The sequence below is a fragment of the Suricata suricatta genome, chromosome 12 (genome assembly GCF_006229205.1).
Source record: "Suricata suricatta isolate VVHF042 chromosome 12, meerkat_22Aug2017_6uvM2_HiC, whole genome shotgun sequence".
NCBI lineage: Eukaryota > Metazoa > Chordata > Mammalia > Carnivora > Herpestidae > Suricata > Suricata suricatta.
Genome location: NC_043711.1, coordinates 4404642 through 4416360, shown reverse-complemented (window position 1 = coordinate 4416360; position 11719 = coordinate 4404642). Strand labels below are relative to the sequence as shown.

Here is an 11719-nt window from a genome sequence, read left to right as displayed (position 1 = left end):
GATGGATGGATGGATGGATGGATGGATGGATGGATGGATGGATGGATCGTCATATGAATAGACATGGAAATATATTACTGGTTCTTGTTCTCTGGAGAGCCCTGACTAGTGCAGATGGTCAGGGAATACAAGAAAGCTATCATGAGGAGTATATTCTTAAGGCAACACACAGAGGACAGGGAGGAGTCAGCCCTGGAGGATCTGGAAAAGACTGTTCCAGATGAAGGAAGCAGTATGTGCAAAGACCCCAAGATGCCTGGGTCAAGTGAGCATCGAGAAATGGACTTTAAGATAGTGCAGACCACTTAGTGTCTACTCTAAGCTCGGGGGAAGGACAACTTTATCTATAAAGGGCCAGATTGTAGTTGCCAAGGGCTGGGAGGCCTGGGGGATGGGGACTGCTTTATGGGTATGGGCTTACATTTTGAGGCACTGAAAATGTCTGGAGACCAGACAGAGTTCCCCAACTTTGGAGATGTCCTAAATGCTGCTGAACTTCTCACTTTAACATGGTTGGTTTGGGGGTGCCTGGGTGGCTCAGTCATTTAGGCATCTAACTCCAGCTCAGGTCATGATCTCACGGTTTGTGAGTTCAGGCCCCGCGTCGGGCACTGTGCTGACAGCTCGGAGCTTGGAGCCCGCTTCAGATTCTGTGTCTCCCTCTCTCTCTGCCCCTCCACTGTTCATGCTTGCTCTCCCTGTCTCTCAAAAATAAATAAACATTAAAAAATTTTTAAATAAAATAAAATAAAATGGTTTTCTGTTGTGTGAATTTCACCTCCATAAAATAAAATAAAAGGAAACAAGCACGTTCACACTAGGTAGAGAGTGGAGAATGAATTATGAGGTGGCAAGATGTAAAGAGAACATCAAGCTGGAAACCACTGCAGGAGTCAAGCCAGAAATGACGGACGCCCTAGTGTGTTAGTGCACTCCGGCTGCTGTAACAAGACACCTACAATGGGGCTTCAAACAGCAGACACATGTTTCTCACAGTTCTGGAGGCTGGGAGTCCGAGACGGAGGTGCCAGCTTGGTCGGGATCCATTGAGGGCACTCTTCCTGGCTTGCACACAGTGGCCCCTCTCACTGGGTCCTCAAACATCTTCAAACGGGACGGGTGGGGGGGTGCCTGGGTGGCTCAGTAGGTTGAGTGTCCGGCTTTGGCTCAGGTCATGATCTCACGGTTCATGAGTTCAAGCCCCCCGTTGGGCTCTGTGCTGACAGCTCAGAGCCTGGAGCCTGCTTCAGATTCTGTATCTCCCTCTCTCTCTGACCCTCCCCTGCTCACACTGTCTCTCTCTGTCTCTCAAAAATAAAAATTAAAAAAACATTAAAAAATTGGAGGAGGGAGAATATCTCCCCTTAGGGGCTCTCCTCAGATTCAGGAAGACTCCACCCTTGTGACCTAACCTCGTCCCCAAAGCTCCGCCTATAAATACCATCACATAGGTGATTAGGACATCACCAATTGAAAGGGGGGGGGAGTGGCTCAGACACCCAGTCCATAGCACTTAGCAAAGGTGCTAGCAGTGGGCATGGAAACAGGCGGCTGGGTTAAGATCTGACTTTGGGATTGAACCACCAGCGCTTGCTAAAAGGTGGGAAGTGAGGGAGAAGAAAAAGAGGGCCACTCAGGCCATTCAGGGTGCCTTCGGGCTGACTTCCAAGCCTTAGACTTAACCTAGTTAACCTAGTGGCTGGTGGTTCCATCAACCTGACTGTGAGTTCCAATTTAAGCTTGCATGCATGCACAGCACACACACCTCACAGGCACACTCATCCACATGCACACACATTCACACATGCAGGCGTATGTGCATCTGCACCTGCACACACTCATGCACATGCACATTCATGCACACCACACATGCACACTCATGCACGCCCCACAATCACATGCACAATGCACACACCTGCACACATGCACACTCATGCACACCACGCATGTGCATGCACACACCTGCAAATCCCCATGTGCATGCACACTTATACACACCACACATGCACATGCATGCACACGCTACACACACCCACATGTGTGCCTAAGTGCACATACACACATGCCTGCACCTGCATACATCTCCGTGCACACATACACACAGCATACACATGTGCACACCCACACTGGACCCAACATACACACATGGACACACCCACACACAAAAAAACCCTCTTGTATTTTGCACTTCCCTAACCACCATTTCAAACACTATACAGTATTTTCTTCATTACTAGGCTCATTGTCTCTCCACCCACTAGAATAGGAGCTCCTTAAGACCAGGGACTTTTTTGTCTCTTGTTCTCACTGTGCCCTTCAGTCCTAGAACGGTGCCTGGCACACAGAGATGCTCTATAAATATTTGGTCACGGAGTAAATGAGGCGGCCACGGGGATCGGCTGGGGCCTCCCCCCTCCATCCCTACCTGAGTCACATCTTCAGATGCCCCTGGAAAGTGTGAGAGGCTGTATGAGTGAGAGTGAGATAGGGCCAGCCTGGGGGTGGGGGGACAGGAAGAGGAGGAGGGCCAGTGGGGAAAGGGGAGGGGCTGAATCCCTTCTCTAAAGGCTGAACCCCGGGACCCACGGGTGTCTGTCTGCAGCGTGCGAAGCCCAGGAGCATTAGGCAATCGTGGTTTCCTCCCTGCCCTCAGGGACCAGCCGTGCCAGCCCAGCCCCGAGGGGCCTCGGGACCTCATCTGCTGAGGCATGGAGGAGACAGTTGTGCGGCCCTCTGTGTTTGTGGTGGACGGGCAGACAGACATCCCATTCACGAGGCTGGGGCACAGCCGCCGCCAAAGACGGCCCTGCAGTGCAGCCCAGCTGGGCCTGGGCCTCCTGCTGCTGCTGCTGGTGGCCGGGCTGGCGGTCCAGGGCTGGTTCCTGCTACAGCTGCACCGACGCCTGGGGGAGATGGTCACACCTGGGCTGGTGAGTGGGGCCTCGGGCTCGTGGCTGGTGGGTCTCCATGTTACTGTGCGTTGTCTCCGTGCACGTGTCTCCGGGACAAGAGACAGACTTACAGCAGCTCAGTGCAAGTCAGTTCACTTCTCTGAACCTCAGTTTCCTCGTCTGTGTAATGGGTGTGATAGTAAGAGTGCCACCTCACAGGGAAGGAAATAGGATATTGCGTATGTGGTGCCCAGCGGTGGCTACCCCGGGCAAGAGTTCAACCAACCAGAACCGATATTGTTTTAAATTGATATATAAATGACATGTAACATTCTGTTTGAGGTGTACAACCTAGTGATTTGACACATTTATATTGCAGTATGAATGCTAAAAATCGCATTGGCTAACAGTGTTGTGGGGATCACACAACTAGTTTCTTCTAATAGTGGGAACAAATAAAACCAAATCTATTTGCAAATTTCACATTTATCATACAGCCTTGCTCTCTGTAACCCCCGGAACCAATGTTCTGACATTGCCAATTATTGTTACCATACCCTGATCACCATTATTCGGGACTGTCACCGATTCACATTGTCCAAGTCTGCGAGACTCTCTCTCTGCCTCAGTTTACGGTCGGCTGTGGATGGGTCCGTCTGTTTGCCACACCTGTGAGCCTCCGCACCCCACGCACGGCCATGTGGTCTTGGCCTTTCGTGTTCTGTGTTTCCAAGTCATTTCATTGACTGAACCTGATGGCCACATGTCGTCCAGGTGAACCTGAACTTGCTGTCTTGCGTACATGGGCCCACATGTCCACGTACTGGCCTGTCCACAGCCCATGTGCTGACATTGTGCACAGACACACGTGGGTCTGTAAGCCACATACCCACATATCTGCGTCCACCTGTGCCTTGTCCATGTGTCACACAAGTGTCCAGGTCTGTGCCCTATGTCACGTGTCCATATCCACTTGTTGCGGTTGAAGTCCACATGTCCTGCCACCTCAATGTCTGCATATCTATAAATATTACTTGTTTAATTAGCCCTTATATCCTTCTTACTATGTGCCAGGCATTGGAACATGCTTTTATACACATGAATTCGCTGAATCTTAAATAGGCACCATTCATAAGTCTATTTGAAGGGGGTACCTGGGTGGCTCAGTCGGTTGAGCATTCGACTTTGGCTCAGGACATGATCTCACAGTTTGTGGGTTCGAGTTCCATGTCGGGCTCTGTGCTGACAGCTCAGAGCCTGGAGCCTGCTTTGGATTCCATGTCTCCCTCTCTCTTTCTGCCCCTCCCCTGCTCACGCTCTGTCTCTCTCTGTCTCTCAAAAATAAATAATTGTAAAAAAAAAATTTTTTTGAAAAAGGGGAAAATGAGACACCGGGTGGTTACAAGGCTGCGTGGTGGGGCAGGGGTGTGCATGTGGCCCTGGGCACACGTGTGAGGGTGGGGTCGGTGTCCATGTCTTTGATGCCAATGTGTGGGGCACGCAAGTCCTCACCGTGGGCTCCCTTGCGTTCTCAGGATGGACAAACAGAATCCTGGAAGCAGCTGACAGAAGGTGAGTCAGAGTCCTGGGTCCTGGGGAGGGCGGAGGTGGGGTGGTTCCCACGCTGCCCCCGCCCCCTCGGCCCATTGCCCAATGTGATTTACACAACTGGCCCCAGCTCCACAGGTGCCCCTCCCCCAGACCTGAAAAGCGGAAGTCTGGGGCGCTCCGGAAAGGGTGGGGTTGACACCAGGAGGTAGACTTGGTGACCCTGGTTGGAGGCTGGCCCTCACCCCTCACTGCCGCCACCTCTAACCACTCACCCTCTCTCTCCAGAACGAAGGTCCCACCAGGCCAACCCGGCAGCACACCTCACAGGTGAGGGGGACCCCGGTCCTGGCATGGGAGGGGGCAGGGTGTCCTGGGGAGACCCGACAGGTACCCAGCATGTCTGAGTAGGCATTCACTCATCCATTCACTATTGATTCACAGTCCCGCCCTACTACCTACCTCGGTGTACTTCTCATATTATTGAATAACCTCTTACAAGGCATTCACCATGTGTCATGCGCTCTATACATATTAATTCATTAAATCTTTTTTTAGTCATTCTTTTGTTTATTTATATTTAACTTTTTTAATATTTATTTTTGAGAGGGGGAAAGCAGAGAGAGAGGGAGACACAGAATCTGAAGACAGGCTCCATGCTCTGAGCTGTCAGCACAGAGCCCAACACGGGGCTCGAACCCACAAACCATGAGATCATGACCTGAGCCAAAGTCAGACGCTCAACTGTCTGAGCCACCCAGGTGCCTCTTAATCCATTAAATCTCAAGGAGGCACCATTCATATGTCCATTTTACTGAGAGAAAAACTGAGGGGCATGGAGATTCTAAGGCTTCTGCACCGGGGCGTGCTCGGTCTCTGTTCCTTGGTTTCGATGCTTTTGGCTGGTCACTTGATGGCTCCGTATTTCGGTTTCCCCACCTGCAAGGGGAAGGTGAGAAAATGAGTTAAAATATACCAGATGCAAGTGACTTGGCCTCTCAGTGCCTCAGTCCCCCCCCCCCGAAAATGAGAATAAAGTGAATTAATACGTATCAAGTTCTCAACCTAAAACAGAGGGGAGTCGTGACGCTCGCTCACTGCTGGGCGACAGAAGCTGACCAGACCCCTCTGTCTCGGTCCACAGGTGCCAACGCCAGCCTGACGGGCAGCGGGGGCCCGCTGCTCTGGGAGACGAGGCTGGGATTGGCCTTCCTGAGGGGCCTCGGCTACCGGGACGGCTCCCTGGTGATCGCCCGCGCCGGCTACTACTACATCTACTCCAAGGTGCAGCTGGGGGGCGCGGGCTGCCCGCAGGGCCTGGCCGGCGGCCTGCCCGTCACACACGGCCTCTACAAGCGCACGCCGCGCTACCCTGAGGAGCTGGAGCTGCTGGTCAGCCGGAGGTCGCCGTGCGGGCGGGCCGCGGGCGCCCGCGTCTGGTGGGACAGCAGCTTCCTGGGGGGCGTGGTGCACCTGGACGCCGGCGAGGAGGTGGTGGTGCGCGTGCCGGACGAGCGCCTGGTCCGGCTCCGCGACGGGACCCGCTCCTACTTCGGGGCTTTCATGGTGTGAAGAGGCAGCGGCAGGGACGCCTCCCCTCAGAGGACGCCCCGGGGACCCCAGACCCCTGCAAGCAAAGAGCTCGGCGGGCGCCTCCCAGGGCCGACAACCCAGCCACCCCCAGAAGGCTGAAGACCCAGCAGGTGCCTCCGAAGGGAAGCTGCAGACCCCGCCACGGGCAATACTGAGGGCAAAGACCCAGACACGTGAGGGTCTATAGACCCCCAAGGGGGGAAAGCTGGTCCGCCTGATATTCAGGAAGAAGGGGTGAGGGGCGGGTATTTATGTGTTTGATTCAGAGAAGAGGAGGACTTGGGGGTCCGGGGACTTGGCCGAGGACAGGCAACCTCAGCCTCCCCCACTCTCAGGAGTGTGGGCGGTTGGAGGAAGGGAGTCATCGCCAAGACGCATCCACGTGGACAGCGCGGCCGGTCCCACCCACGACTACAGTCACAGTCAAGATCGCGCTCGGGCACAGGGATGTGCCGCCAGCCCTTTGACCACCAGCTCTCCCGGGGGGAGGCTCTGCAGCGTCTGCGATTCCCTCGGTGTAAATACTCCCGTCGTGGCTGGTTTCTGGCTACCAACGTATCACCAACCGGGGGCTGGATCTCGGCGCCGCCCAGCATTCACATCCCACCAGGACACCAGGGCTGTGTTTCAGCACCCGGGTCAGGGCCTGGCATGCCGCAGGCCCTTGGGAAATGTTTGCAGAGAGAAAGGGAGGAAGGCGAGAGGGAGGGAAGGAAAGGAAGGAGGAGGGGCAGGACAAGGACGCAGGGAAGGGAAGACGGAGAGAGAACGCAGACGTGCCTACAGCATCACAGACAATCACAAGGCTCCACAATGTCCTTCACACCTGCACTCACACACAAAGCATCACATTCTCCACAACCACACACGAGTCACATTATGTGACAGCTACGTATGACACAATCACACGCGAGTCATCATCACAGCCACAGTGACCCAAAGGGGCCATGCAGTCACACCAAGTGTGACACACGGGATGCCGTGCTCATCACATCAGACTTCCAAGTGCTGCACCATGGTCACACCCATCACAGACACACACAGCCTGAGGCTCCTCCCTGCCAGAGGAATACGGCCCGGGATGAGGACCAGGCACTGTCTGAGTGCTGGGCTCCCTGACCACGGGTCTTGGAAATAAACGGTAAATGTTGCACCTGGGTCTGTCTATTCTCAGGAGAAGGGTGGCTTGTAGAGGCAGAGGGGTAGATGGAGTCACTTTACAGATAAGTAAACTGAACCCAGCGGGCCTACCTCCATGTAGGAAGCTCGAGGGAGGAGAGAAACCGAAAGCCTCTTGCCCAGATCTGCCCCCCCGCTCTGCCCCCCCCCCATCAAATCTCCCATTCCTGATGAAGTGGAGGCCGCACCCTGGCAAGCACCCTGATTGCAGACATCCGGACAGAGTGGCAGTCTACCCAGCCAGCTGAAAGCTTGAACTGAGAGCATGGGAAGAGTGAGGAGAGGGGGAAGATAATAACATGCACACAAATCAGACAGTCCATACAAATGAGCGTGTGCCCTGGTGTGGCTGGAGGGGGCTGTTAGTGCCCACGACCCAAAGTTGAGGGCTCAGACCCCAGAGCTCGATGACTATTGTTGTGGTGTGTATACTGTTGTCAGCATCCAGAACAGGGAGGGAAGTCAGAGGGTCCTGGGTTCCAATTCCAGTCTGCCCCTTACTGCCGTGTGACCTGGAGCAAGCCCCAGCACCTCTCAGTGCCTATGTTTCCTCATCTGTAAAATGGGAGGTAACACTGGTTTTTGCCTATAGGTCTGTTTTAAAGATGGAATCAGATCAAACCCAGAAAAAGCCCTTATAGCATTTGTCAGGCACGTTCCCAATGTCAGGCATCTTGTAATGAGTCGCATCCTTAGATGCCTTGTGCACACACCTGGGCAGGAGCTATTGCTGCTGCCGTGTTCCAGACACAGAGGCAGGAGTGCTGGCCTCCCCCTCCATTCCCACCAAGGGGCCACAACTACACGCTTTTCTGCCCTTGAGGGCTGGTGGGAGGTGGGGCAACCCCTAATGCCCAGCCCCAGCCCCCACTGGAGTTTCCTTTACTCTTATCGCCCTTTTTCTGTTTCCGTGACCAAGCTGTGGGGACAATGTATTTACAAAGCCACCAGCAGCCACCAACTTCCGCCTGGGGATGGAACTTGTCACTAAGTTTAGCCTCCAAAGATCATTCCTGGGAGGGGCCTCTAGCCCTGAGGTAGAGGAGCAAGTGGAAGAAGAGAGAGTGGGTAAGAGGATGGGGAAAGTGGGGAGGGATGGAAAGAGAGGGAGGGGAGGGGAAGGGAGGGAAGGAGAGGGAGGAAGGAGGGAGGGGGTGCAGATAGCCCTGCAGGCAGGCATCGAGGCTAGTACACTAGACCTAGACTCCAACTTGATTTCAAATAGTGCGTGGGGTAGGAAGCCCCCAGTCCAGGCCACTGACCTACTTTACAACTTCTGAGAAGTTTATCTATTTGATTTCCGCTTTCACCTCCCATGCTTGGCATCTGTTCAGATATCACCTTCCCCCACAATCAGCTCTTCCTCCAGACCTGAAGTCTGCATTCTTGCCCTCCCCCAGCCCCTGGAAAGCTCTCCCTTCATCTCCTGCCAAGACCCAGAGGTGGTAGAAGTAAAAATAATGATAAATCATTTATTACCCTCACATTATAATGCTGTGTCCCTCCCACTAAATATCACTGTGTTCAAATACTGGGATGCATTGACTCTGAGAAATGGAATGGGAAGCCAGAACACCAAGGCTCGAATCCCCACTCTACTTCCCAGCTGGGTGATCTCAGGATCCATCCTTGGCCTCTCTGGGCCTCAATGTCCTCATCTGTAAAAGAATATGAATAGTGGCCCCCACCCTACCTTGGTTATTGTGAGATGAAATGACTTGAGTATTTAAGTCGTTTTCCAGAGCTTGGCCCCGCCCTCCCCATGAGCTCTTTAATCTCCAGTAGATGTGCTTTTTGTAAGCATAGCTGTGATCATTTAAGTTTGAATTCTTTTCAATGTAATACATTTGTGTTAATGTAATACACTTAAAGTTTGAATTCTTTTCAGTGACTACCTGAAAGGTGACCTTGCATCTACGGGCCACATCTAGTCACTGGGTGTGTTTTTAAAATGGAAATTAGTAGCCAATATTTAAACACGACAAAATTTTGCATGTGGACAAATCTGAATTTCTGGACTTTCTTGGAAATTTGGAAGCTGGGAACAACAACCCAGGTTGGGCAGTGGGGTCCCTGTTGGATGGGGCAGGGACAGGAGTCTCCACGACTCCTCATTGTCTCCTGTTCAGAGGCTGAATGTCAATTGCCTTTCAGCATCGTGTTTATGTGGTTGTTTCTCTTAAGTAATAAGGATCATCAATCACAGTCATACTTCTAATGTCCTCACTGCTTGCCAGATGCTGTGATAAGTGTATTAATTCGCAGTCACCCATCCAATCCTCATAATGACCGTGTGGTGGGTCGTGTTGTGACACCCATCTTGTGGGGGAACTCTAAGCACAGAGAGATGAAGGTGGGAAAGTAAACGACAGCCTGGGATGACCACAAGTTTCAAGAAGAGTGAGGGTTCATAGTGTTATTATTCACTTCCTGCTGCTGCTTAAAATGGTCCGATTGATCTTTTTAGCTCTAGAAGTCAGAAGTCAGAAATGAGTCTTATGGGACTGAAACCAATGTGTCAGCATGACTCCATGCCTTCTGGAAGAAAAGTGTGGCTGCAGATCTTTTTATCAGGGTCTGCCTCTCTGGGATCTCAAACTAAACACATGTGTAGCATATATAAGTCACAATTTGCAAGAAATGCAAATAATGTAACTCCCTTTTTATTCCTAATACAAACTTAATTTGTGCAAAGATCCCTTTGCACCAGGATGCTGAAAACTATCATTTGAGAACCATCCTTTCCCAAGACTGCAAAAATTTCAGGGAGCTTAGCCAATGCATGAACATTAATGATGGAGGGATCCACATGATTCTCACCTGTCCACGCAGGTGCCCACTGCCAGTCTGCTTCTTACCCATCAGTCCTCCATTTTCATGCTTGTGACCTATCAAGACTGGTGCATTCTCTGCTGCTCCTGAGTCTTGCTCACAAGGCTGATTTTCAGCCAGGTGGAGGCACCGGAAGCTCTTTGAAGCTGTCTGTGGCTTCAACTGCCCAGAGACACCATCGAGTCATTTCCTTTTTTAGAACCTGCAACTTCTCTGGGCTCTGCAATGAAGGACTCACGGCTCTTCTAGTTTGCGGTGCTGCTAGAACTTCTATGAGGAGCTTTCTCTATTCCACGCCTCTTTTCTTTGTTCCAAAAAGCAGGACACAGGAGCTCTCTCCTGTTATGTGTGCTGAAATGGGTCCCCTAAAATTCGTATGTTGACCTCTAATGCCCAGTACTTCAGAATGTGATTGCTTTTGGAAATTGGGCTTTCAAAGAGAAAACTAAGGTAAAATAAGGGCTATTTTTTAAAGTAAACTGTATATCCAACATGGGGCTCCTGGAGCTCAAGTCACAACCCTGAGATCAGGAGTTGTATGGTTTACTGACTGAACCAGTCAAAATTAGGTTTTGTAAACCTGTAAAATTAGGTTATTAGAGTAAGCACTAATCCAATATGATCTGGGTCCTTATAAGAAGAGATTAGGACACAGACACACACAGAGGGATGACCACATGAGGGCACAGGGTGAAGGCAACATCAACAAGCCAAGGAGGGAAGCTGGAACCTTGAACCTGAAAGACTAGTCTTCTCTAATTAAGAGAGTTTAGAAAAACCCTATCTATTATGGATGGGGAGAAAAGTCACCCACAAGAAATCAAAATCTCAGACCTGCTCAACTATGGTGAGTATGGAGTCTTTACTCAACAGAGAGTCCGTGGAGATAGAGACTTTGTCTCTTGTGTTTTGTGTTTTGTTCCCCCTCTTATTGCTAGAACCCAGAACGGTGCCTAATACACAGTAAATTCTCAAACAATAATGGCTGAATAAATTAACTGGGACTTACCTTGACCAATAAATGTGACAGAAGTGAATTACCCGAATTTAGAATCTAAGCCTTAGGAGACAGCTTCCACTTCTGCCTTCTCAGAGCCCTGAGTGCAAAGAAATATGGCTATCCTGTGAGTGAGGACCAGTGGACAGAGACACCCTAGTGCATGACAGATATGGATGTGAAGCCATAAAAGTTCCGCCAGCCCCAGATGAACTGTCCCAGCTTGTGGAGCTGAGGCTAACCATCCCCACCAAGCCCTGCAGGGCCATCTCAATGAACGGTAAGCAAATACAACAGTTGTTGGTTCAAACCACTAAGTTTTAGAGTGGTTTGTTATGCATCAGTAGGTAACTGACAGAGTTTGCGAGCTCTTTTTTTTTTTTGAAAGAGAGAGAGAAAGAGAGTACAAGTGAGGTGGGGGGGAAGAGGGAGAGAGAGGGAGAGAGAGAAAGAGAGAGAGTGAGAGAAACAGGACTCACCCAAATTGGGGCTTGTGGTTTTTACCTGAAGCGCAGCTCCAGCTCACCTGAAGCAGAGCAAGAGCTCAGCAGGGCTCCAGCTCACCTGTTGTGGGACTCAAATTCATGAATCATGGGATCATGACCTCAGCCAAAGTCAGATGCTTAATGACTAAGCCACCCAGGGACCCTGCAAGCTCGTTTCTATTATTGTACAGATA

The 11719-nt window shown here is 51.4% G+C and overlaps 1 protein-coding gene across 1 annotated transcript; it reads left to right on the top strand.

Annotated features, from left to right (window-relative positions):
- Positions 1 to 2582: 2582 nt before the first annotated feature.
- Positions 2583 to 7185, top strand: TNFSF14 (TNF superfamily member 14). Its single transcript, XM_029918668.1, has 4 exons — positions 2583 to 2930; positions 4427 to 4463; positions 4728 to 4769; positions 5584 to 7185. The coding sequence occupies exons 1-4, from the start codon at positions 2709 to 2711 to the stop codon at positions 6009 to 6011; spliced, it is 729 nt and encodes a 242-aa protein (XP_029774528.1). The 5' UTR covers positions 2583 to 2708; the 3' UTR covers positions 6012 to 7185.
- The last annotated feature ends 4534 nt before the right edge of the window (positions 7186 to 11719 follow it).

What these genes read in the sequence shown, in the direction of transcription:
- TNFSF14 (XM_029918668.1), top strand. Translation starts at nt 2,709, where the DNA reads ATGGAGGAGACAGTTGTGCGGCCCTCTGTGTTTGTGGTGGACGGGCAG. An exon ending in CTGGAAGCAGCTGACAGAAG is followed by an intron (nt 4,464 to 4,727) that starts GTGAGTCAGAGT and finishes CTCTCTCTCCAG; the next exon opens with AACGAAGGTCCCACCAGGCC. An exon ending in CCCGGCAGCACACCTCACAG is followed by an intron (nt 4,770 to 5,583) that starts GTGAGGGGGACC and finishes CTCGGTCCACAG; the next exon opens with GTGCCAACGCCAGCCTGACG.